At 41.3% G+C, this 23,423-nt stretch overlaps 2 protein-coding genes and 1 non-coding gene across 6 annotated transcripts in view; 2 read left to right on the forward strand and 1 right to left on the reverse strand.

Annotated features, from left to right (window-relative positions):
* Positions 1-23,423, forward strand: part of ZNF772 (zinc finger protein 772) — a 70,648-nt gene that overhangs the window by 19,131 nt on the left and 28,094 nt on the right. The gene's annotated exons all lie outside the window — the stretch shown is intronic.
* ZNF549 (zinc finger protein 549) lies at positions 5,372-22,920 on the reverse strand. 4 transcript variants are annotated; one of them, XM_032263209.1, is made up of 4 exons: positions 21,866-22,034; positions 17,854-17,892; positions 10,525-10,651; positions 5,372-8,596 (listed from the first exon to the last, which is right to left on the reverse strand). In XM_032263209.1, exons 1-4 carry the CDS (start codon positions 21,896-21,898, stop codon positions 6,867-6,869), a joined length of 1,929 nt encoding a protein of 642 aa, XP_032119100.1. In that variant the 5' UTR covers positions 21,899-22,034; the 3' UTR covers positions 5,372-6,866. The 4 variants fall into 4 exon arrangements, with proteins under 4 accessions (XP_032119100.1, XP_032119101.1, XP_032119099.1 ...); XM_032263210.1 differs by lacking the exon at positions 17,854-17,892 and having other exon boundaries at positions 21,866-22,134; XM_032263208.1 differs by lacking the exon at positions 21,866-22,034 and having other exon boundaries at positions 17,854-19,529.
* On the forward strand, positions 13,699-13,803 carry LOC116540062. Its single transcript, XR_004264290.1, has one exon. It is a non-coding gene; the product is annotated as a U6 spliceosomal RNA (small nuclear RNA).

Consider the following 23,423-nt stretch of genomic DNA (forward strand, 5'->3'; position numbering starts at 1 on the left):
TGAAGATCAACTCAATGAAATAAAGCAAGAAGGCAAGATTGGAGAACAAAGAGTGAAAAGAAATGAACAAAGCCTCTAAGAAATAGGGGATTATGTGAAAAGACCAAATTTACATTTGATTGGTGTACCTGAAAGTGACGGGGAGACGAAACCAAGTTGGAAAACATTCTTTAGGATATTATCCAGGAGAACTTCCCAACCAAACAAGGCAGGCCAACATTCAAATTCAGGAAATACAGAGAACATCACGAAGATATTCTTCGAGAAGAGCAACCTCAAGGCACATAATCGTCAGATTCACCAGGGTTGAAATGAAGGAAAAAATGCTAAGGGCAGCCAGAAAAAAAGTAGGGTTACCCACAAAGGGAAGCCTATCAGACCCACAGCAGATCTCTCGGCAGAAACCCTACACGACAGAAGAGAGTAGGGGGCAATATTTAACATCCTTAAAGAAAAGAATTTTCAAGCCAGAATTTCATATTCAGCCAAACTAAGCTTCATAAGTGAAGGAGAAATAAAGTCCTTTACAGACTAGCAACTGCTAAGAGATTTTGTCACCATCAGGCCTGCCTTACAAGAGCTCCTGAAGGAAGCATTAAACATGGAAAGAACAACCAGTACCAGCCACTGCACAAACATACCAAAAATTGTAAAGACCATCAACACTATGAAGAAATTACATCAATTAACGGGAAAAACAACCAGCTGGCATGAAAATGGCAGGATCAAATTCACACGTAACAATATTAACCTTAAATGTAAATGGGCTAAGTGTCCCAATCAAAAGATACAGACTGGCAAACTGGATAAAAAGTCACGACCCATTGGTGTGCGGTATTCAGGAGACCCATCTCACATGCGAAGACACACCTCAGCTCAAAATAAAGGGATGGAGGAAGATTTACCAAGCATTAAATAATGAAATGAAGGCAGAAATAAAGACATTTTTCGAAACCAATGAGAACAAAGACACAACATACCAAAATCTCTGGGACACATTTAAAGCAGTGTCTAGAGGGAAATTTATAGCACTAAATGCCCACAAGAGAAGCAAGGAAAGATTTAACACCGACACCCTAACATCATGATTAAAAGAACTAGAGGAGCAAGATCAAACAAATTCAAAAGCTAGCAGAAGACAAGAAATAACTAAGATCAGAGCAGAAAAGAAGGAGATAGAGACACAAAATAACCTTCAACAAATCAATAAATCCAGAAGCTGGGTTTTTGAAACGATCAACAAAATAAATAGTCCACTAGCCAGAGTAATAAAAAAGAAGAGAGAAGAATCCAATAGATGCAATAAAAAATGATAAAGGGGGCTGGGCACAGTGGCTCACACCTGTAATCCCAGCACTTTGGGAGGCCAAGATGGGCAGATCACGAGGTCATGAGTTCAAGACCAGCCTGGCCAAGATGGTGAAACCCTATCTCTTAAAAAAAAAGATAAAGGGGATATCACCACTGATCCCACAGAAATACAAACTACCATTGGAGATTACAATGAACACCTCTATGCACATAAATCAGTAAATCTAGAAGAAATGGATAAATTCCTGGACACTTATATCCTCCTAAGACTAAACCAAGAAGAAGTTGAATCCCTGAATAGACCAGTAACAAAGTCTGAAGTTGAGGCAGCAATTAATAGCCTACCAACCAAAAACAGTCCAGGACCATATGGGTTCACGGCTGAATTCTACCAGACGTACAAAGAGGAGCTGGTTCCATTCCTTCTGAAACCATCCCAAACAATACAAAAAAAGGGAATCTTCCCTAACTCATTTTATGAGACCAACATCATCCTGATACCAAAACCTGGCAGAGACACAACTAAGAAAGAAAATTTCGGGCCAATATCCATGATGAACATTGATGTGAAAATGCTCAAATACTGGCAAACTGAATCCAGCAGCACATCAAAAAGCTTATCCATCATGATCAAGTCGGCTTCATCCCTGGGATGCAAGGCTGGTTCAATATATACAAATCTATAAATGTAATCCATCACAGAAGCAGAACCAAAGACAAAAACCACATGATTATCTCAACAGATGAAGAGAAGGCCTTCCACAAAGCTCAACAGCCCTTTATGCTAAAAACTCTCAATAAACTAGGTATCGATGTAACATATCTCAAAATAAGAGCTATTTATGACAAACCCACAGCTAATATCATACTGAATGGGCAAAAACTGAAAGCATTTCCTTTGAAAACTGGCAGCAGACAATGATGCCCTCTCTCACCACTCCTATTCAACATTGTATTGGAAGTTCTGGCCAGGGCAATCAGATATGAAAAAGAAATAAAGGGTATTCAATTAGGAAAAGAGGAGGACAAATTGTCACTATTTGCAGACCACATGATTGTACATTTAGAAGACTACGCTGTCTCAGCCCAAAATCTCCTTAAGTTGATAAGCAATTTCAGCAAAGTCTGAGGATACAAAATCAATGTGCAAACATCACAAGCATTCCTATACACCAAAAACAGAGAGGCAAATCATGAGTGAATTCCCATTCACAATTTCTACAAAGATAATAAAATACCTAAGAATACAACTAACAAGGGATGTGAAAGATCTCTTCAAGGAGAACTACAAACCACTGCTCAAGGAAACACAGAGGACACAAACATGGAAAAACATTCCATGCTCATGGTTAGGTAGAATGAGTATCATGAAAATGGCCATACTGCCCAAAGTAATTTATAGATTCACTGCTATCCCCATCAAGCTACAATTGACTTTCCTCACAGAATTGGAAATAACCACCTTAAACTTCATATGGAACCAAAAAAGAGCCTGCATAGCCAAGACCATCCTAAGCAAAAAAACAAACAAAAAAAAGCTGGAGGCATCACACTACCTGAGTTCAAACTATAATACAAGGCTACAGTAATGAAAACAGCTTAGTACTGGTAACAAACAGAGATACAGACCAGTAGAATAGAACAGAGGTCTCAGATACAATGCCACAAATCTACAACCATCTTTGACAAACTTGACAAAAACAACCAATGGGGAAAGGATTACCTATTTAATACATGGTGTTGGGAAAACTGGCTAGCTATATGCAGAAAGCTGAAACTGGACCCCTTCCTTATACCTTATACAAAAATTAACACCAGATGGATTAAAGATTTAAACCTAAGACCTAACACCATAAAAACCCTAGAAGACATAGGCAATACCATTCAGTACATATGCATGGGCAAGGACTTCATGACTAAAACATCAAAAGCAATGGCAACAAAAGCCAAAACAGACAAATGGAATCTAATTAAACTTAAGATCTGTAAAGCAAAAGAAACTATCATTAGAGTGAAATGGCAACCAACAGAATGGGAAAAAATTTTTGCAATCTACCCATCTGAAAAAGAGCTAATATAAGAATAAAACAACCCCATTAAAAAGTGGGCAAAGGATATGAAAACGTTTTTCAATAGAAGACATTTATGTGGCCAACAAACATATGGGAAAAAAGCTCATCATCACTGCTCATTAGAGAAATGCAGATCAAAACTACATTGAGATACCATTTCACTCCAGTTAGAATGGCGATCATTAAAAAATCAGGAGACAACAGATGCTGGAGAGGACATGGAGAAATAGGAACGCTTTTATACTTAGTGGGAGTATAAATTAGTTCAACCATTGTGGAAGACAGTGTGGCGATTCTCAAGGATCTAGAAATAGAAATACCATTCGATCCAACAATCCCATTACTGGGTATATATCCAAAGGATTATAAATCGTTGTATTATAAAGACACACACACACAGCCATGTTTATTGCAGCACTGTTCACAATAGCAAAGATTTGGAAACAACCCAAATGCCCATAAGTGATAGACTGGATAAAAAAAAAAATGTGGCACATATACACCAGGAAGTACTATGCAGCCAACAAAAAGGATGAGTTCATGTCCTTTGTAGGGACATGGGTGAAGCTGGAAACCATTATTCTCAGCAAACTGACAAAGGAACAGAAAACGAAACACCACATGTTCTCACTCATATGTGGGAATTAAACAATGAGAACACATGGACACAAGAAGGGGAACATCACACATCAGGGCCTGTTGGGGGGTGGGGGGCTAGGGGAGGGATACAAGGGGGTGGGGGAATTGGGGAGAGAGAGCATTAGGAGAAATACCTAATGTAGATGACAGGGTGATGGATGCAACGAACAATCATGGCACACGTATACCTATGTAATAAACATGCACGTTCTGCACATATACCCCAGAATTTAAAGTATAATAAATTAAATTTAACAAATTTAATAAGGCCTAAATCAGAGATTAGATATCTCATCTTTAGGAATTAGAACACTCAATGTCCTTCTTTAGATCCATAGGTAAAGTGCAACGCCAATAAAAATCCTAGTTTTTAAACTTCTTTCTGTATAAATTGACAAGTGGATTTATAATTGATATTAAAATGCACAGGAACAAGAACAGTCAAAACAACTTTGAAAAAGAGGTTCTAGTAGTACATGGCCATGATTTCAAGACTTTATAAAAACACATCGCTAAACACATGAAAGTACTGGCAAAAATACAAATATATAAATTTAACAGAGTAGAAAGTACAGAAGGAAATATATACAAATGATTAGCTGATATTGAATAAAGGTACAAAATCAACTCATTGAAGAATAATCTTAAATCAATGTTGCTGCAGCAAATGGGCATCCTCCATATTTTAAAAATAACAGAAAAATTAAGTAAATATGATCATAGACACAAATAAAACAACTAAACTGTAAAAGTTTCACAGGGAACATTAAAAAATTCTGTTTTTAAATTAGGAATACTTTTGGGTTTTTTTTTGAGACAGTCTCACTCTTTTTCCCCGGGCTGGAGTGCAGATGGCACGATCACGACTCACTGCAACCTCCACCTCCTGGGTTCAAACAATTCTCCCACCTGAGCCTCCTGGGTAGCTGGGATTACATGTGCCCACCACCATGCCCGGCTAATTTTTGTATTTTTAGTAGAGACAAGCTTTTGCCATGTTGGCCAGGCTGGTCTCAAACTCCTGACCTCAGGTGATCCCACCCACCTTAGCCTCCCAAAGTGCTGGGACTGCAGGTGTGATCCACCACACCTGGCCGAGGAATGCATTTTTAAATAGCACCTAAATAACAATCAGTAAAAGAACCCACAGGCAAATTAGACTTCACCAATATTGAAAACATTTTATTTGGAAGACTGAATAAGGTGAATGAAAAGGCATAAAACAGAATATATACACACATATTTCTAAGACAAGATACTTACTGAGATTACATTAATATCAAAACCCATTATTAGCCAATAAGCCACACAAACAGAATTCTTTTTTTTTTTTTAGTTTCTAGTTTTAAGTCTGTTTACTAGTTTTTTTTTTTTTAACAAACAGAATTCTTAAAAAGATAGGTTTTGTGTATGAAAACTGCACTTCAATGTTGTAAGATAAATTGTTCCACACAAAAATATACATCCACTTCTCCTTTTGGAAAACCAGACTATAGGGTAACACAAGATTTACTTATTATTAAGGATTCATCTCCTCAAGTTAGGAAGGACAGCCTTCTCAGCAGCGGCAACAAATGGGAAGTAATCAAAATAATTCCTAACTGGCACAACATATTTGGTTGAATCACAAAAACCACATATCTGGAAGGCAAGGTCTATGTTCATTCAAATCCTGCTTTCCTGCTTGTGCAGCAATCATCTCAAAAACAGTACAGAAGGTATGGGAGTCCACAAAATCTTCAGATGACTTATTCTGACGATGACTGTGACCAAAGGAGAAACAAAGATCTGAGGTCCTGAGAATCTCTATATACCACCAAACCATGAAGCCATATTAACATAGATATTTCTGGATGCACTTTTGGATGGAACACATTTACTCTTCTTGGCTACAATCTTTTCCACTCTATTTATCACACCTACCTGTCTGGACCAATTATTGTTCTCACCTGGCCCCAGTAGGTCTTAAGACCAGTGACCTGCCTATCACTTCTGTCCCTCAGTGCTCATGGCTACAATGAAGGACCTGGGAAATAAGATGTCATGACCAATGCTAGGAAATATGGAGCATCACTGCAAATAAACAATTCATGCAGATCCCAGCACTTGAGTTTGTCACAAATGCCTCTTCTCTGGACCTAAAAATAAAATTGGCATCAACACCATGATTAGGACCATGAAGCTCTGATGTCTTCCCTAGGAGACCTTTGAAACTAATAAAAATTAAGACAAACAGGACTAAGAACTATTTTCTGATCTCATACTATGTCCTTGGGGGCATAGAAAATTGGAGCTGTTCACCCTTCACACTGCCAGAACACTGGCATCAGCGCAGGGTAAGACAGTCCATTTCCCTCTTCAGTAATGTGCAGGAGGGAATATCCTACCTACCATGGCCATCACATTAAAAAAAAAAAATACCTATGAAGAAGGTAAACCTCCATGGGCTACAAGAACCCAGATCACTCTTCTTGGTCAAAGCTGGGTTTCATCTATGCCTTGATCAGTTCAGCAAGATGGAAGAGGACCCTCAATAAGCTTTTATTATTCATTATTCCCTTCAGAACTGGATGAGCAAAAATGTCTGCATTCCCTGGGCACATGTGGGTGACTGATGAAAACTATGAGGATATGCCACATGGTAATAATGTCTGTTGTAACACTGGGCAGATTAGAAAGTACAAGTAATCTCCAGAAAGCTTCCCAAGTACTTGGACCTTGTAGTGAATCTTTCAAGTATTGATATGCAGATATACGAGGTTCAATTTCTATCTGTTGGATCCCTTGAAAAATCGGCTCTCTGGTGTGTTATGGTGAGTAAGATAATGGCACATCCCAACACTGCTAGGGCTCTTCTCTTGTATGAACTTTTTGGTGCCTGACAAGGGAATATCTTTTGTTGAAGGCTTTCCTACATTTACCACACTCATATGGCTTTTCTCCAGTGTGAATTCGCTGATGCTCAACAAGTTTGTTTTTATAGATAAAGGCCTTCTCACATGCAGTGCAGTTATAAGGCCTCTCTCCACTATGAACTTTCTGGTGTTGAATGAGGCTGGTGTGGTGTCTAAAGCATTTCCCACATTCACTGCACTCACAGGGCTTTTCTCCAGTGTGAACTTTCTGGTGCTCAAGAAGTCTTTTTTGATGGCTGAAGACTTTTCCACATTCATTGCATTCATAAAGTTGTTCTCTAATATGGATTCTTTGGTGCTGAAGAAGTTTAACCTCAAGGTAGAAGCCTTTTCCACATTCACTACATTCATAAGGCCTTTCTCTAGTGTGGATTTTGTGGTGCTTAAGAAGTGTTTGTTTGGAAATGAAGGCTTTCCCACATTCACTGCATTCATAAGCCCTTTCTCCAGTGTGAATTCTCTGGTGTCGCATGTAGTCAGATGAGCGGATAAATGATTTCCCGCATATGATGCACACATAAGGCTTTTCTCCAGTATGAATTCTCTGGTGCTCAAGAAGTCTTTTTTTGTGGATGAAGGCTTTCCCACATTCTTTGCACTCATAAGGCCTTTCTCCTGTGTGGATTCTCTGGTGATCAAGAAGTGACTGTTTGTATATGAAAGATTTCCCACATTCATTGCATTGATAAGCCCTTTCTCCAGTGTGAACTCTCTGGTGTCGAATGCGGTCATAGGAATGAATAAAAGATTTCCCACATTCAATACATACATAAGGCCTCTCTCCAGTGTGGATCCTCTGCTGGTGCCCAACAAACGTTTGTTTGTGGCGGAATGATTTCCCACATACACTGCACACATAAGGCTTTTCTCCATTATGGGTTCTCTGGTGTTCCATAAGTGAGTATTTGGAGCTCAAGGATTTCCCACATTCGATGCATACATGAGACCTTTCTCTAGTGTGAATTCTCTGCTGGTGCCCAATGAGTGTTTGTTTATGGAGGAATGATTTCCCACATATATTGCATACATAAGGCTTTTCTGCATTATGGGTTCTCTGGTGTTCAACAAATGAGTGTTTAGAGTTCAAGGATTTCCCATATTCCCTGTGTTTATAAGCTTTTTCTCCAGTGTGGACTCTCTGATGATCAGTAACATGAACCTTCTCACTGAAAACTTGCTCACATTTGCTCCATTTGTAATGTCTTTGTTGAAAGGTCTCCCTGCTTCTATGTGCATACTCTTCTCTGCTGTGGGTGGTCTGGTGCTGGAGAAGGCCCAGGATGGTTGGGAAATCCTTCTCAACATCTTTGCACGGAAAAACATTGTCTGGCAGAGGAATTCTGCAGCTATTCAGAAGCAAGGCACTGCTCTCCTCCTTTCTGATGTGTTTCTCTCCACTGTGCTGGTTTTGGTGCTGTTGCAGGTTAGAACCAAATGAAAACCATTTCCCACTGGCTGCAGAAGTGTAAGGTTTCTGCCAGGGAAGTGTTTCCTGGTGGTCCGTGAGGTACAAAATGTCTTTCATGACCAGGATACACATCTCACAGGAATGAGCATTTGGGATGGAAGAACTTGGCTTTGGAGTCCTGGCCTGTGACACTTCTAGAGAAACAGTCTGCTCAGAAGGGGCCTCCTCAGCCCCTATTCCATGCAAACAACCTAAAAGCATAAAAATGCAAGTGAAGTGTATGCAGACTTTGGTGGAAGGGAAAAGCCCCATTACAAATACCTGTGGAAGACAGGGAGGGATGAATCCCTTTTTTTTTTTTTTTTTAAGAGATAGGGTCTTGCTCTGTCACCCAGGCTGGAATGCAGTTGCAATCATAGCTCACTGCAGCCTTGACCTTCCAAGCTCCAGTGACACTTCCATCTCAGCCTCCTGAGTAGCTGAGACTAGAGGCACACACCACCATGCCCCGCTAATTTTTTTTAGAATTTTTTGTGGAGATGAGGGTCTCACTATGTTGCCCAGGCTGGTTTCAAATTCCTGGGCTCAAGTGATGCTCCCACCTCAGCTTCCCCAAGTGCTAGGATTATAGGCATGAGCCACTGCACTCAGCCCATGTGTTTGTTTTCAGCAAGGGAGCTGGAGTCAGGTCAAGGAAGACAATACTTGCAGTACTAGGCCTCTTACGGTTACCATGTGGAGGAAGACCATAACCAGAGAGAACAAAGAATAGGGTGCTGTGGTGGAAAGAGAGGCAGGGGGCATCTACAACTTACTTCTCTGTCAATGGTTTTCAACGGGACACTGTCTCATGGAGACAGGGGAGACCTGCGTAGAATGCATCACCCCAGGAAAGTGCAATTACAACTCAACAGCTGATGTTTGAGAACTGAAATAGTCTCTGATTTACAATGGTTGAACTTAAGATTTTTCCACTTTATGATAGTATAAAAGTGATACGCATTCAGTAGAAACCATACTTTGAATTCTGAACTTTTCCCAGGCTAGTGATACTCAGTATGTATACTCTTGTGATGTAGTGGTAGCAAGCTACAGCTCCCAGTAAGCCATGCAATCATAAGGCTAAACAACTGATACTCTACTGTATTGCTAAGCTAGGATGGCTAGTAAGTTGTGTGTATTAAACACATTTCTGACTTACAATATTCTCAACTTACAATGGGTTTATCAGGATATAACCCGATCATGAGCTGACAAACATCTGCATATGCACAGCTCATAATATTAAATTTATTAAATATATGCTAATGTTGGAGAACATTGCAAAATAGGAACAGGAGAGATATGGAAAACAGAGGTAGGGGACAATCACGGTAGAAATGTCAAGTAGGCAAAATGTCAAGTAGGCAGAGAAAAGAGAAAAATGAGGTATGCCCATGAACCCTGGCACTAAAATAGTAGGGAACACAGGACATTTGCCTGGTATGATTTGAGTTCAGCCCTGAAATCATGCCACTGCTCCTACTCACAGGTCCCAAACCTTGTTAACCCCCCTTGCTGTGGTTGAAGACTTCACTACCCTTTCAGAAACACGGGCCTCTCTCTTGTCCTTGGCTTAAGTCAGGAGACTATCTGGGTCCCGGAAGGTAGAAGTCTCAAGGGAAAAATAGGGAGGTGAGTCAACAACACTGGCCCAGAGTGCACCAACCCATGACAGACTACAGGAGAAACGTTTATTTTTTTAAAAAGCCTTGGGAGAGGGTCTTGCTGTCATAGTCTAGAAATCCCTACAAATAGCAACCATGTAAGTACCTATAATTCCTGAGAAAGGCAGGTCCAAAGACAAGTCTACTAAAGGCAGGGGGAGAACTTGTAACACAGGTCCACCACAGAACTGAACAGTTACCTTACCAAGGAATGGCAAAACCAAGTGGTATTGGCTGGGCAGGTTACAAAAGTCTGAACTCAAACTCTTAACTAAAAGGCTTCAGGACAGTAGATGTTGCGGCCGCAAAAAGCCCAGGCCTGGCAACCACAGCACCTATGTCATCCACAGGTCAAGAAACCAAGGAAAGAAGCAGGGCCCATGTCCAACTCTGGAAAAAACAAGGAAACTCCTGGAAAAAGGGGAACAGCAGAGTCCAACAGAGGTCGATGGTGTGGTTTTAAGAGATCTTACCCACTGAGGTCATAAGCGAAAAGTTCTCCAGCATCACGTCATGATACAGGCACCTCTGAGCTTCATCAAGGAGGCCCCACTCCTCCTGGGAGAAGTACACAGCAATATCCTCAAAGGTCACATGGCCCTGCATGATGGGGGCAGGTGAGATCATGAGCAGACTCAATCCCCAGGAACCCCAGTAAATCTCCCTCCTCCCTAGTTGTCCAACTCACAGGAGATACCAGGTCCTTATGGTATCTCCCACTGGGCTCTCGGTCTGACATAATGGAATCTCACTCAAGTTCCTGCTAGTTCATCTCCCTGGAGACCCAGATATACTGAAACCTGTGCTTATTCTCTTGGCTTTAAGTGTCAGTACAAGGATCCTGAGTACACCCATACTCCCTCCCCATTTGAATACCACTCACGGGAACAAAGCTCCCTCACATCTCCAGACCATGACTGCTACACCCTAAACTCCACTGCCCTCAGCATCCATGACACAGTACTTCACTGGCTTCTCCACATGCCACTCTGCTCAAGGGACCCAGGCAGCACTTGCTAAATGCAACAAGGATCCAGCACCACCATACATCTTTGTTAGACCCAATTCAGAGGCAGTCTCTGGACTGTTATGAAGTCTTCCCCATCTGGCCTGGCTCTTTGTTCCAATTTCAGTCACTGAGAACTTGTGTGAGCTCAGTTGCCGAAGCCCACTTCTGTCTCAGTGTTGCCTGTCCTGTCCCCAAATGTCACATCTTTCCTCTCTCCACCTATATACTCAGTCAAAGCCTGGCCCCACCACATGCTGAATGACTCACCCAGTCAATCTCATTTGCCTTTAACCTAATCTGTCACCCTGTCTGAAACTACTCAGGCCCCACCAAGAGTTACGAACAAAAGTCTGAGCCAGCAAAGGGAGAAAAGGCACCAGGCCTGACCTTGGTGTCATCTGACTTCCAGTACTGCTTTGCCTCTGAATGAATCTCTTAATCATTGCCCATTTAAAGACTGTACCAACAGCCAGACACCCTTTTCATTCTACCCCCACACACCCATGGTTACTACTTTTCTTCATTTGTCTTAGTGATGTTTTTCTTTTTTTTTTTGGAGACGGAGTTTCGCTCTTGTTACCCAGGCTGGAGTGCAATGGCACGATCTCGGCTCACCGCAACCTCCGCCTCCTGGGTTCAGGCAATTCTCCTGCCTCAGCCTCCCGAGTAGCTGGGATTACAGGCACGCGCCACCATGCCCAGCTAATTTTTTGTAGTTTTAGTAGAGACGGGGTTTCACCATGTTGACCAGGATGGTCTCGATCTCTTGACCTCGTGATCCACCCGCCTCGGCCTCCCAAAGTGCTGGGATTACAAGCGTGAGCCACCGTGCCCGGCCAGTTCCCACTTCTATCTAGGTGAACATGTGAGGCCCAGTCATTACAGAATACTCTTTACATCCTTCCTCGCTGTTGGCATTGCCACTATGACCTAAAGAGTGCTCCTCTTACATTTGCAATGGTCCACATGCCAGCCACTGGCTGATGGATAGCTTTCACTTGGATCCCTTCCCTGAATTCCACATGTCTGTCTCTTGCTGTGCACCTGACATCACCACTAAGGGTTCCCAACAGAAGATTCCATATTGTGAAGGCCTAACTCCTGGATTTTGGTTTCCTATTCTGCATGTAAGGAGCTTGGAAGTGGCCACTCCATCACAATAGCAAGTAAAGAGTTAAACAGACTGAAAAATGGACAGCTCTTCTAGGATCCACAGGAAAGATAAGGACACACTGCTGCCCCCAAGACTGGAGAGAAAAACAAGGGAATACAGGAGAATCAAGGCTTACAGGAGCAGAAACTCATGAAAGGAAATCATCATGCAAACCCTCGCCAGGTTAGGAAAACCCAATCTATAATGCATAAATTGCTGGGAGCTCTGTGTGGACCATTCTGTGAGCTGAAAATTCAAGAGGCACTCGGTGAGAGCCCCCACAATCTTGCAGTATTTACCTCCAGAGTCTTAAACAAGTTCTCATGGTAAACACTGGGGAAAAAAATCCCCTTGTGCTTCCAGCAGAGAGGAGAAAATGAATCATTTAAAAATATGCCATAGCAATGTGTTCCTCTCAACAAAGCCTGTCCTCAGGAGACAACAGTTAACCAGAGCTTAACCTGCAGAGGTATTATCAGAGCCTAGTCTTATCTAGGGATAGACCAGGGAAATAACCAACTACAGCCCATTCTAGTAATCCTCTTCCACATAATGGGAGAGAAAAAGCAAAACAAAACAAAATTTAGAGACACGTGAATTTCAGTCAAGAGGAACAGGCTCACTAAAACACTGGGACCTGGCACACCTCACCATCACATTATTAAAGGCCTATTTACAGCAATTCCTTTTACTGAGGTCATCGTCTCTAGCTATCAAGAAAACATCAGAAGCACTTTGGGGGGCCGAGGCAGGTGGATCACCTGAGGTCAGGAGTTCGAGACCAGCCTGGCCAACATGGTGAAACCTCGTCTCTACTAAAAATGCAAAAATTAGCTGGGCATGGTGGTGGATGCCTGTCATCCTAGCTACTTGGGATGTTGAGGCAGGAGAATCACTTGAATTTGAGAGGTTGAGATTGCAGTGAGCCAACATCGCGCCACTGTACTCCAGCCTGGGTGACAAGAGCAAAACTCCAGCTCAAAAAAATAAAAGGAGGAGGGTAAGAAAAGAAAACATCACAAGGCATACCAAAGGTAAAAGAATACAACTGGAGAAAAGAGAGCAAGTATCAGAACTATACATAGCACAGAAATGGAATTATGCAACCAGCAATTTTAAACAACTACAAATATGACACTCCGTAATGGATAAACTATATGTCATGCAAGAACGAGCAGAGTAAGTAGAGATGGAAATCCTCAGAAAGAACCAAAGAGAAATGCTGGGGTCCAAAAATAATGTAAAAGAAATGAAGAGAGCCTCTGAAGGGGTTATTAGCTTGGGTAAGGCTGAGAAAAGAATCTATAAGAATGAGGATACATCAATAGAAACCTCCAAAATTGGCAACTGAAGTGCACAAAGACTTAAAAAATATATACACAAAATAATATCAAATGACTATGGGACAACTACAAAACATGTAACATACATATACTGGGAATACAAGAAGGAAAAAATAAAAATAAACTTAAGAATTACACTTAGGTGCTCACTTCAGCAGCACATATACTCAAATTGGAATGATACAGAGAAGATTAGCATGGCCCTGCGCAACGATGACACGCAAATTTGCGAACGTTCCATACTAAAAAAAAAAAAAAAAAGAACTACACTTAGAATTTCCCCAAATTCATTTCAGTCACCAAACCACAGATCCAGGAAGCTCAGAGATCACCAAGTAGGACAAATCCACCCCCAAAACCTACTCCTAGACATATAGTCAAACTATGGAACATTAAGGATTAAAAAAAATTACTGACAAAAGCTAGAAAGCCACTTTACTTATAGAAGAACAAAGATAAGAATTACATCCTACTTCTCCTCAGAAACCATGCAAAACAAGAAAAAAGTGAATTAAAAAGTGTTGAGAAAAATCCTTACCAACCAAGAAGGGTATACTCTGTGAAATTGTCCCCCCAAAGTAAAGGAGAAAAAAAGACTTTCTCAGACAAACACAAATTTAAAAATCTGTAGCCCGTAGATCTGCCTTGCAAGAAATGTTAAAAAAAAATTCTTCAGAGAGAAGGAAATGATATAAAGGCCAGAAACTTGGACCTGCATAAAGAAAGGAAGAGTACCACAAATTAAAAAAAGAAAAAGTGAAGGTAAAATAAAAATTTTTCTTATTCTTAATAAATCTAACAGATAAATTTGTTAAAAAAAAGAATAGCAACAATGTATTCAATTGTGTGTGTGTGCATGCGTGTGCACGTGTGTGCATGCACACTCATGCATAAATAAATGATAACAACAATATAAGGGACAAGAGGGACAGGCACGCTGGCTCACCCTTGAAATCCCAACACATTGGTGAGGCCAAGGCACAAGGATCATTTGACGGGAGGAGTTCAAGACCAGCCTGAGTAACAAAGTGAGGTCCTTTCTCTATTAAAAAAAAAAAAAAAATTTAGCTGGGTATGGTAGCACACACCTGTGATCCCAGCTACTGGTGAGGCTGAGACAGGAGGATCGCTTGATCACAGGAGAATGAGGCTGCAGTGAGCTGTGTTCATGCCACTGCACTCCAGCCTGGGTGACAGAAGGAGAGCCTGTCTCAAAAACAAAACAAACAAAAACAAGGGACAAGAGAGTGGAATTAAGATTATCTATCTTGTTATAAAACACTCAAAGTACCTGTGAAATGTTATAGTGCTATTTGAATAATATGGACTTAGATTAGTTGCAAAGGTATATTGCAGCCAGGCATGGTGGCACACACCTGTAATCCCAACACTTTGGGAGGCTAAGGTAGGCAGATCACTTGAGGCCAGGAGTTCAAGACCAGCCTGGCCAACATGGCGAAACCCTGATCTCTACAAAAAAATACAAAAATTAGCTGGGTGTGGGGGCTCATGCCTATAGTCCCAGCTACCTGGGAGGCTAAGCTGGGCAGATCCCTTGAGTCCTGGAGGAGGAGGTTGCAGAGAGCTGAGATTGCACCACTGCACTCCAGCCTGGACACCAAAGCCAGACCTTGTATCAAAAACAAAACCCAAAAGACAAAACAAAACAGTAAGGGCAACAAATAGTAAACAGTAACAAATATGGTGCAAGCTACTCCAACTACATCAACAACTACATCGACAATCACTTTGAATGTCAATAGTCTAAGTGTACCAATATTAAAACAGATGGTCAGAGTGGATCAATAAACAAGGCCTAACTATATGTTGTCTAAAAAAAAAAAAAACCTTAAATATAAAGACACATATAGATCAAAAGTAAATGGATGGTGCCTTAGTCTGTTCTGTGTTGCTATAAAGGAATAACTGAAGCTGGATAATTTATAAAGAAAAAATGTATATTTGGTTCACAGTTCTGCAAGCTCAGAAGCATGGTACTAATATCTGCTTCTGATGAGGACTTCAGGAAGCTTCCACTCATGGCAGAACATGAAGTGGGGGTTGGCAAAACATGGCATAAGCATGACAGAGAAGGGAAAGCGCCAGGCCCTTTTAAACAATCAAAGCTCATAGGAACTAACAGAGGAGGAAATCATTCATTACTCTGAGGACAGCATCAAGCTGTTCATGAAGAATCTGCCCTTGTGACCCAAACACTTCTTACCAGGCCCCTCAATATTGGGTATCAAATTTCAACATGAGACTTGAAGAGCATATTTAAATTGTAACAGATGGAGAAAAACATACCATGGTAATATGGTAGTAAAAAAAAAAAAAACAAAAAAACAACAAGAGAAGGCTTATTAATTTTAGAGCAAACTACAGCAAGAAAAGTTATCAGAGATAAAGAAGATTACATAATGATAAAGGGGTCAGTTTCCAAAAAGATGTAAGAATCCTTAACACATACACGCCTGACCACAGAGCATCAAACTATGTGAGGCAAAAACTGATAGGTCTTTAAGGAGAATCAGATCAATCCACCATCATAATTGAAGTCTTCCACACGCTTCTGTTACTGACAGATCCAGTAGGCAGAAAACCAATAAATAGCTGAATTCAACAACACCATCAACCAAATGGACATAATCAACATCTTTAGATTATTTTGTCCAACAAGAACAGAATACACATTGTTCTTAAACTCACACGGAATATTCAACAAGACAGACCACACTTTGGGCCTGTTTTATAAATCTTTAAAACTTCCTATTTTCCTGATGCTTCAACATCTCCAACACATTATGAGCAACCCACCCTGGAGACCAGGTACCCAGTATGCTAAGCCTGGTCCCTGTCACAACCTCCCCTTCTTTTTCTCCCTTGACTGTGACTAAATGATATTCAAACACACTAGGAAAAGCACCTGCCCACAGGTCCTTGTGCTCCCTCTTGGCTCCCTGCCTGCTTGATTGAGTCTGCTCCTAAAGAGCTCCTCCCATACTGCTTCATGCATAGTTTGCTGTGCCACCCTCTATGAGAATCTATGAATGTAATAAATCCTTTAATTCTGTATGCCTCTCACAGTTTAATTTCCATGGCAGTGTTGGAATGATCCTAGAAACCCCACGAAGGATACCAACTCGCCCATTTATAATATACATTCATAAAACACATCTTAATAAATTTAACAGAAATAATACAATGTTTGCTCTGTGATCACAATAGAATTAAACTAGAAAGCAGTAACAGAAAGATAGCTGGCAAATCCCAAAATACTTGGGAGATTAAACAAGACTTAACACATGAAGCAAAGAAGCAATACTCAAGATAAATTTAAAACTATTTTGAACTAAATGACAATGAAAACACAACTTAGAATTTGTGAGATGCAGTTGAAGTGGTGCTTAGAATAAAATTTATAGCACTGAATACCTACACAGTCGTCCCCGCTCTTATCCATAATTTTGTATTCCACGGTTTCAGTTACCAGTGGTCAACTGTGGTCTGAAAATATTACATGCATAATTCCAGAAATAAATAACTCATAAGTTATAAATCACGTGCTTTTCTGAGTAGTGTGACAAAATCTTACACTGTCCCACGGTGTTATGCCCAAGATATGGATCATCCCTTTATCCAGCAGATCCCATGCTGAATACAGTACCTGCCTGTTAGTGACTAAGTGGCCATCTTGGTTATCATATCAACTGTCTCATTATCACAGTGCTTGTGTTAAGTAACCGTGATTTTACTTAGTAATATCCCCAAAGCACAAGAGCAATAATGCCAGCAATTCAGATGTGTAAAAGACGTAAAGTACTTCCTTTAAGTGAAAAGGTGAGAGTTCTTGATTTAACAAGAAAAATAAAAATTGTACTCTGAGTTTGCTAAGATGTACAAAAAGAACAAATCATGTATCTGTGAGATTGTGAAGAAGGAAAAAGAAACTCATGTTAGTTCTGCTGTCAAAGCTCACACTGCCGAAGTTTTGGCCACAGTGCACAGAGACTTGAAATTCCTCTATATGCCCATATGATTCTCATCTCTAACCATTTTGGACATACTGGCTCCTATGCCCAGGAAACCTTTCATCACTTCATCCTATTAGATGCAGAAATGGGAACATCTCTGTAGAACTTCTGACCCTGATTAATCATCCTGGGTCTGAGGTGACCCAAGGGACCCAAAACCAAGGAAAAAGAGTCTCAAGACATCAGTGTCACCTGCATCTGTGGGCCAGAGCCATGGCTTTAGGGAATAGGGCCAGTGAAGACCTGGGACTTCCTCCAATTACCTGTGATGGTTTCACAAACTCTTCTGCTGCCACAGGAATTTGCAGGAAGAGGGAGGCTATGACATAAAGGTGTTCAAGGTGGCATTTACAAAGGGTAGGTTGCTTTTGCCAACTGTGTGACACTGGACAAAGATCTGACCTCTCTGAAGTTGCCTCCATCTGTAAAATGGGAACACTTAATGGTGGCTACCTTGCAGTGCTATTGTAGGCATCAAACTCATTTGTACTTGTCCAATGCTAATACCGGGCTAGTACTGACCACAGCATTAAGACTTCTGTAAACAGTTTTGAAAATTTTGGTGTTTCTTGCCATTTAAGTCTTTATATGAATGTGATATGTTATCAAATTATTAGAGGCTTCTGTGATTCTTTGACAATAAATATGTAGTGTGTTTTCCAACATTATTCTCTGACTCTGATACCAACTAGGTGTCCTACAATTCAATCCTATTCTAATACTAACTACCTGGAGTTGCTTCTAAACCAACAGATTTTAAAGGCTCAGTCATACACAACTGTCCTCACTTCATATGCTCATTGCAAGCCAACATCCAGACCAATAAATATAGCTGAATTCAACAACACCATCCATGTCCAGACCAATAAACATAGCTGAATTCAACAATACCATCAATCAAGTGCACAAAATCAACATCTTTAGATTATTTTTTCCAACAAGAACAGAATATACACTGTTACCAAGATCACACAGAATATTCAGCAATGTCCAAACGAATAAACATAGCTGAATTCAACATCATCAATCAACTGGACATAATCAACATCTTTATTTTTTCCAAAAAGAACAGAATACACACTGTTCCCAAGCTCACACAGAATATTCAACAAGAAAGACCACAGTCTTTATGTGAATGGGATATGTTATCAAATTATCAGAGGCTTCTGTGATTCTTTGACAATAAATATGCAGTGTCTTTTCCAACATCATTCTCTGATTCTGATACCAACCAGGTGTCCTACAATTCAATCCTATCCTAATAATACCTGGAGTTGCATCTAAACCAAAAGGTTTAAAGGCTCAGTCACACACAACTGTCCACATTTCATATGCCAACTGCAAGCCAATGTCCAAACCACCGTAATTTTCTCCACTTGGCTATAAATTTGGGGGCTGCCATGACCTTTTTCAATAATTTGCTAGAACCACTTACAGAACTCAGGAAAATACTTATGTTTATCAGTTTATGATAATGGATGTAACTCTGGAACAGCCAAATGGAAGAGATGCATATGGCAAGGTACTGGGAGAGGGGGTAAGGCGGGATACTTCCATGCTCTCTTATGTCACTCTCCCAGCATTTCCAAGTGTTCACAACCTTGAAGCTTCCTGAACTCATTGTTCAAGATTTTATATAATCTAATCTCCAAACCTCTGCTTCCCTCCCTGGAGGCCAGAGCTGGGGCTTAAAGTTCAAATCCTATAATCACTTGATTTGTCTGGTGACCAACTCCACTCTGAGGCTATCTAGAGACTCCACCCTGTCTGCTCACCCTAAGTCATCTCATAAAACTCAAGTATAGTAGCCTTCCCTTATCAGCTGTTTTGCTATTTGCAGTTTCAGTTACCTGCATTCAATTTCAGGTGAAAATTATAAGTATTAAATTACAACTTCAGTCTGAAAATAGTAATGTTAAAATTTTAACATTAAATATTAAAATATGCCGGGCGCGGTGGCTCAAGCCTGTAATCCCAGCACTTTGGGAGGCCGAGGCGGGTGGATCACGAGGTCAAGAGATCGAGGCCATCCTGGTCAACATGGTGAAACCCCGTCTCTACTAAAAATACAAAAAATTAGCTGGGCATGGTGGTGCGTGCCTGTAATCCCAGCTACTCAGGAGGCTGAGGCAGGAGAATTGCCTGAACCCAGGAGGCGGAGGTTGCGGTGAGCCGAGATTGCACCATTGCACTCCAGCCTGGGTAACATGAGTGAAACTCCCTCTCAAAAAAAAAAAAAAAAAAACAAATAAATATTAAAATATTACATTTCCAGAAATAAACAATTCATGTTTTAAATAGTGCACCATTCTAAGTGGTATGAGGAAGTATTATGCTATGGAGTTTAGTCCTTTCTTCTTGAGATGAAGAAGGGTAAATAGTATAATAAGATATTTAGAGATAACACATTCACATAACTTTTTAAATAATCTTTTTTGTTTTTTTATTGTCTCAACTGCAGTAACATAACTTTTATTAACTTATAATTAAAGTGTAATTGTTCTATATTTCCAGTTATTATTAATCTCTTATAATGCCTAATTTATAAATTGGACTTTATTATAGGTATGTAGCCTAGGAAGAAACATAGTATATATAGGTTGGGTACTATCTGCAGTTTCAGGCCTCCACTGGGGGTCTTGAAAAGTATCCTCCAAGGATAAGGAGAAACTCGTTCAACTACTAAATGTATTATAGCCTATAGCTCCTAGGCTACAAACATGTACCGCAAGCTATTATACTAAATACTGTCAGCAACTGTAACGCAGTGATAATTATTTGGGTATTTAAACATATATAAACTTAGAAAACGCAGTTTACCTCTTGATCAGAAAGAAATAAAAAGGTACAGTAAAAATATGGTATCATAATCTCAGGGGATCACCGCCATTGATGTGGTCAACATTATTGTTATGTGCTACATGACTTATCACAAGACACTTTTCACTGAGGAAATTACAAGGATTTTAGGAGTTCTGTGCCAGGAAAACATGACAAAAAGCAAACATTTATTTTTTATTAGAGCACAGAGGTATAGTGGCATTTTAATCGACTTGCATAAATTTGTTAAATCTATAAAGCTTAAATCTGTGTTTTCCGGGGAGAGCTGCTCTTGCTGAGCTTGAGCTGCTCCGCTAGTCTGGCTGACCTTTTTCTGGCTCTACATAGAGTGAATAGTTCACCAAACCTCCTGAACGGTGACTTTGCAGAGTGTCCCACCCTCAAATCCATCCTATGCAGTGTGTATTCCTTAAATATTTCCTCTGGAAGTGCCCCTGGAACCCCAGGGCCCTTCTATCTGCAAGCAGCCTCGCAAGGCCGACCCACTCTTCCCCAGCTTCCAGCCCCAGCCCTCCCTCTCTTCATCTCAAAGTAAAATCTTAAGATTACCCGTCTAAATTTAAGGCTTGGCCTGAGTCTAAGCCCCAGCCTGTCACCAAGTACAAAATCAACGAGCCAGTCTTCTCCCCTTAATTTTCTGCTTACAATTCCAGCTGCCCATGTAACAACCTCACTCTGTGACAGTTTAGAAACACCACGTGCATACCATCAGTGGACGGCTGGAAACACAAAATATATTTTAAAAAGAAAAGAAACACCACGTCCAAAATTTAACTCATAGTATGTCCCTGAAACCTGCTCCCCCACCAGATTTCTGTCAACTCTTCCAGATGTTCAAGTAAGAGAAAAACTTGGGATCATACTTCACTCCCACTTTTGCTCACAGGCACAAATGATGCAGCAGAAAAGCCTACTGGCTTTACCTTTAAAATCTACCAAGATTCTTATTACTTAGGTCCCTCCAGAATCCAACACAATCCTCCTGGAGTCTACTACAGCCGCCTCCTCGCCAGTATCCCTGCGTCCACCATCATCACTCCCTAACAGTCTGTTATCTCCACTCACGGCCTTTGAAATATTTTTTTAAAGAACACGACCCTCCCTCAGATCGTGTTCTCCTTCATTCACAACCCTCCATGGCTCCCAAAGACTCAGAATTAAGGCCTGGCTCTTCATTCTCTCCCTCCTTGCAAACACCGGTCGATCCACAGGTTTCCGAACGCTCGCGGCCCCGGCGCACCTCCCAGGCTCTGCGCGTGCGGCTCCCACCGTACGCAACGCCCTCCCTCCTCACCTCACCTCCCGTCAGCGCTGAGGACCCCACCCAGAACGCCTCGCTGTCCTGGAGATGGGGCCCGAACTGCACAGACCCGAGCAGGCGCCCCCGTCCCGGGCTTGAGGACCTGGGTGAGGATCCGAGGACGCCTCTCTCACCTGCGGTGGATTCACTGGCGCTGCCGCATCCATGGGACCTTGGGCGGGGCGGGGCCTGGAGAAGCGCGCGGTAAAGCCCGGGATCCGGCGGGCGTGCGGTGGCAAATCGCTGGGAGACGCTCAGACCGAGACCAGGCACGCTCCTCTGCGGGCGGACACCACCTCCTGGCCCGGACCCAGCGAGCCGGAACCGCCTAACGGGCGGACGCACACACTGGCAGCCAAAATGACCACCGCCGGGAAGGCGCCGGAAGTTCCTGCTCTGACGTACTGCGCACTCGCGGAGTTGCCCCTTTCCTGGGCACTGATTAGTCCGAGGCCCCGGCACGCTCGGCGCACAGTATTCTGGGTGGTGTAGTTCCTGCCACGCGGCAGTCCACGGTGCCTTGTGAACCCAGTTCAAGAGGGAGAGGACAAAGAAAAAACCCATCAAACTAGGTCAGCAAAGCCTATCACATACACGTGGTATACGAATACGATTTGATCTTCATTTCTCAGCACAAAAGTTGACATAGATTGCATACAGTACATTAAAAATGTTGACAATTGACAATTGACGCAGTCCTTTTTTCTTTTTAAATGTAGAGATTATAAACCCAAAATAAAATTCAAAGGCCTCCCAACTGTCTGAATGGACCCCTCCTCTCAGCATTATAGAGTTAACCTGAAAATCTAGTTCAGGCCATGATGGAAGAGGGGATTGGACATGCCTCATTCTACCCTTACCTCAATAACATCAACATAGACCTTCAGTCTGATAAGAAACCTTTATAATCTATTTCTCTGAAGCTTGCTACCTGGAGGTTTCATCTGCATGATAAAACCTTGGTATCCAACCAAGGTGATTCATTAACAGTGGGATCAGCATCCCCTTATCCCACACGTATGTGTTTATTCTGATTTTTGTCCCCAAATGTTAGTGACTTAAATTACATAATTTATCTATCATCATAAGTGGAACTGAAATGAGAATGAGATTGCAAAAACATTATATCTTCTTTTTTTCCTTTTTTTTTTTTTTAATTTTCTGAGACAGAGTCTCACTCTGTTGCCTAGGCTGAAGTGCAGTGCAATCTCTGCTCACTGCAACCTCTGCCTCCCAGGCTGAAGGAATTCTGCCTCATCCTCGCAAGTAGCTGGGACTACAGGCGGGCGCCACTACGCCCGGGTAATTTTTGTATTTTCATTAGAGAAGGGGTTTCACCACGTTGCCCAGGCTGGTCTCGAAGTGGCCTCAAGTGATTCGCTCCCTAAAAGTGCTGGGATTACAAGCATAAGCCACCGCGCCTGGCCTTTCCCCCCCATATTTAGCAATTAGATTTTGTTGCTACCTATTGTCTTCATTTCTCTTTAGTTTTTGTTTATAATTTTGATATTTCATAATTACTTGAGAAACTTTAGAAAAATTACCACTTATATTGGAGTCTTATTAAATAAGACACCTATATAGTAAAAATATCTTTAGGAATGTAATCTTTGGCTATAGTTTGTCTCCACTATTATTTATTTCTGATCCTCATATTTTAATAGTTTTACATTATGCTTCTATAGTTCCTTA

This window comes from Sapajus apella, unplaced genomic scaffold (assembly GCF_009761245.1).
Source record: "Sapajus apella isolate SASKATOON/1434 unplaced genomic scaffold, GSC_monkey_1.0 scaffold135, whole genome shotgun sequence".
NCBI classification, from domain to species: domain Eukaryota; kingdom Metazoa; phylum Chordata; class Mammalia; order Primates; family Cebidae; genus Sapajus; species Sapajus apella.

Excerpts from the sequence above, each read along its gene's own strand:
- ZNF549 (XM_032263207.1), bottom strand. The coding sequence starts at position 22,295 with ATGGGTTTTTTCTTTGTCCTCTCCCTCTTGAACTGGGTTCACAAGGCA. Across the intron at positions 8,597-21,865 it reads CGCCAGTGAATCCACCGCAG|GTTGTTTGCATGGAATAGGG; the intron begins GTGAGAGAGGCG and ends TTATGCTTTTAG.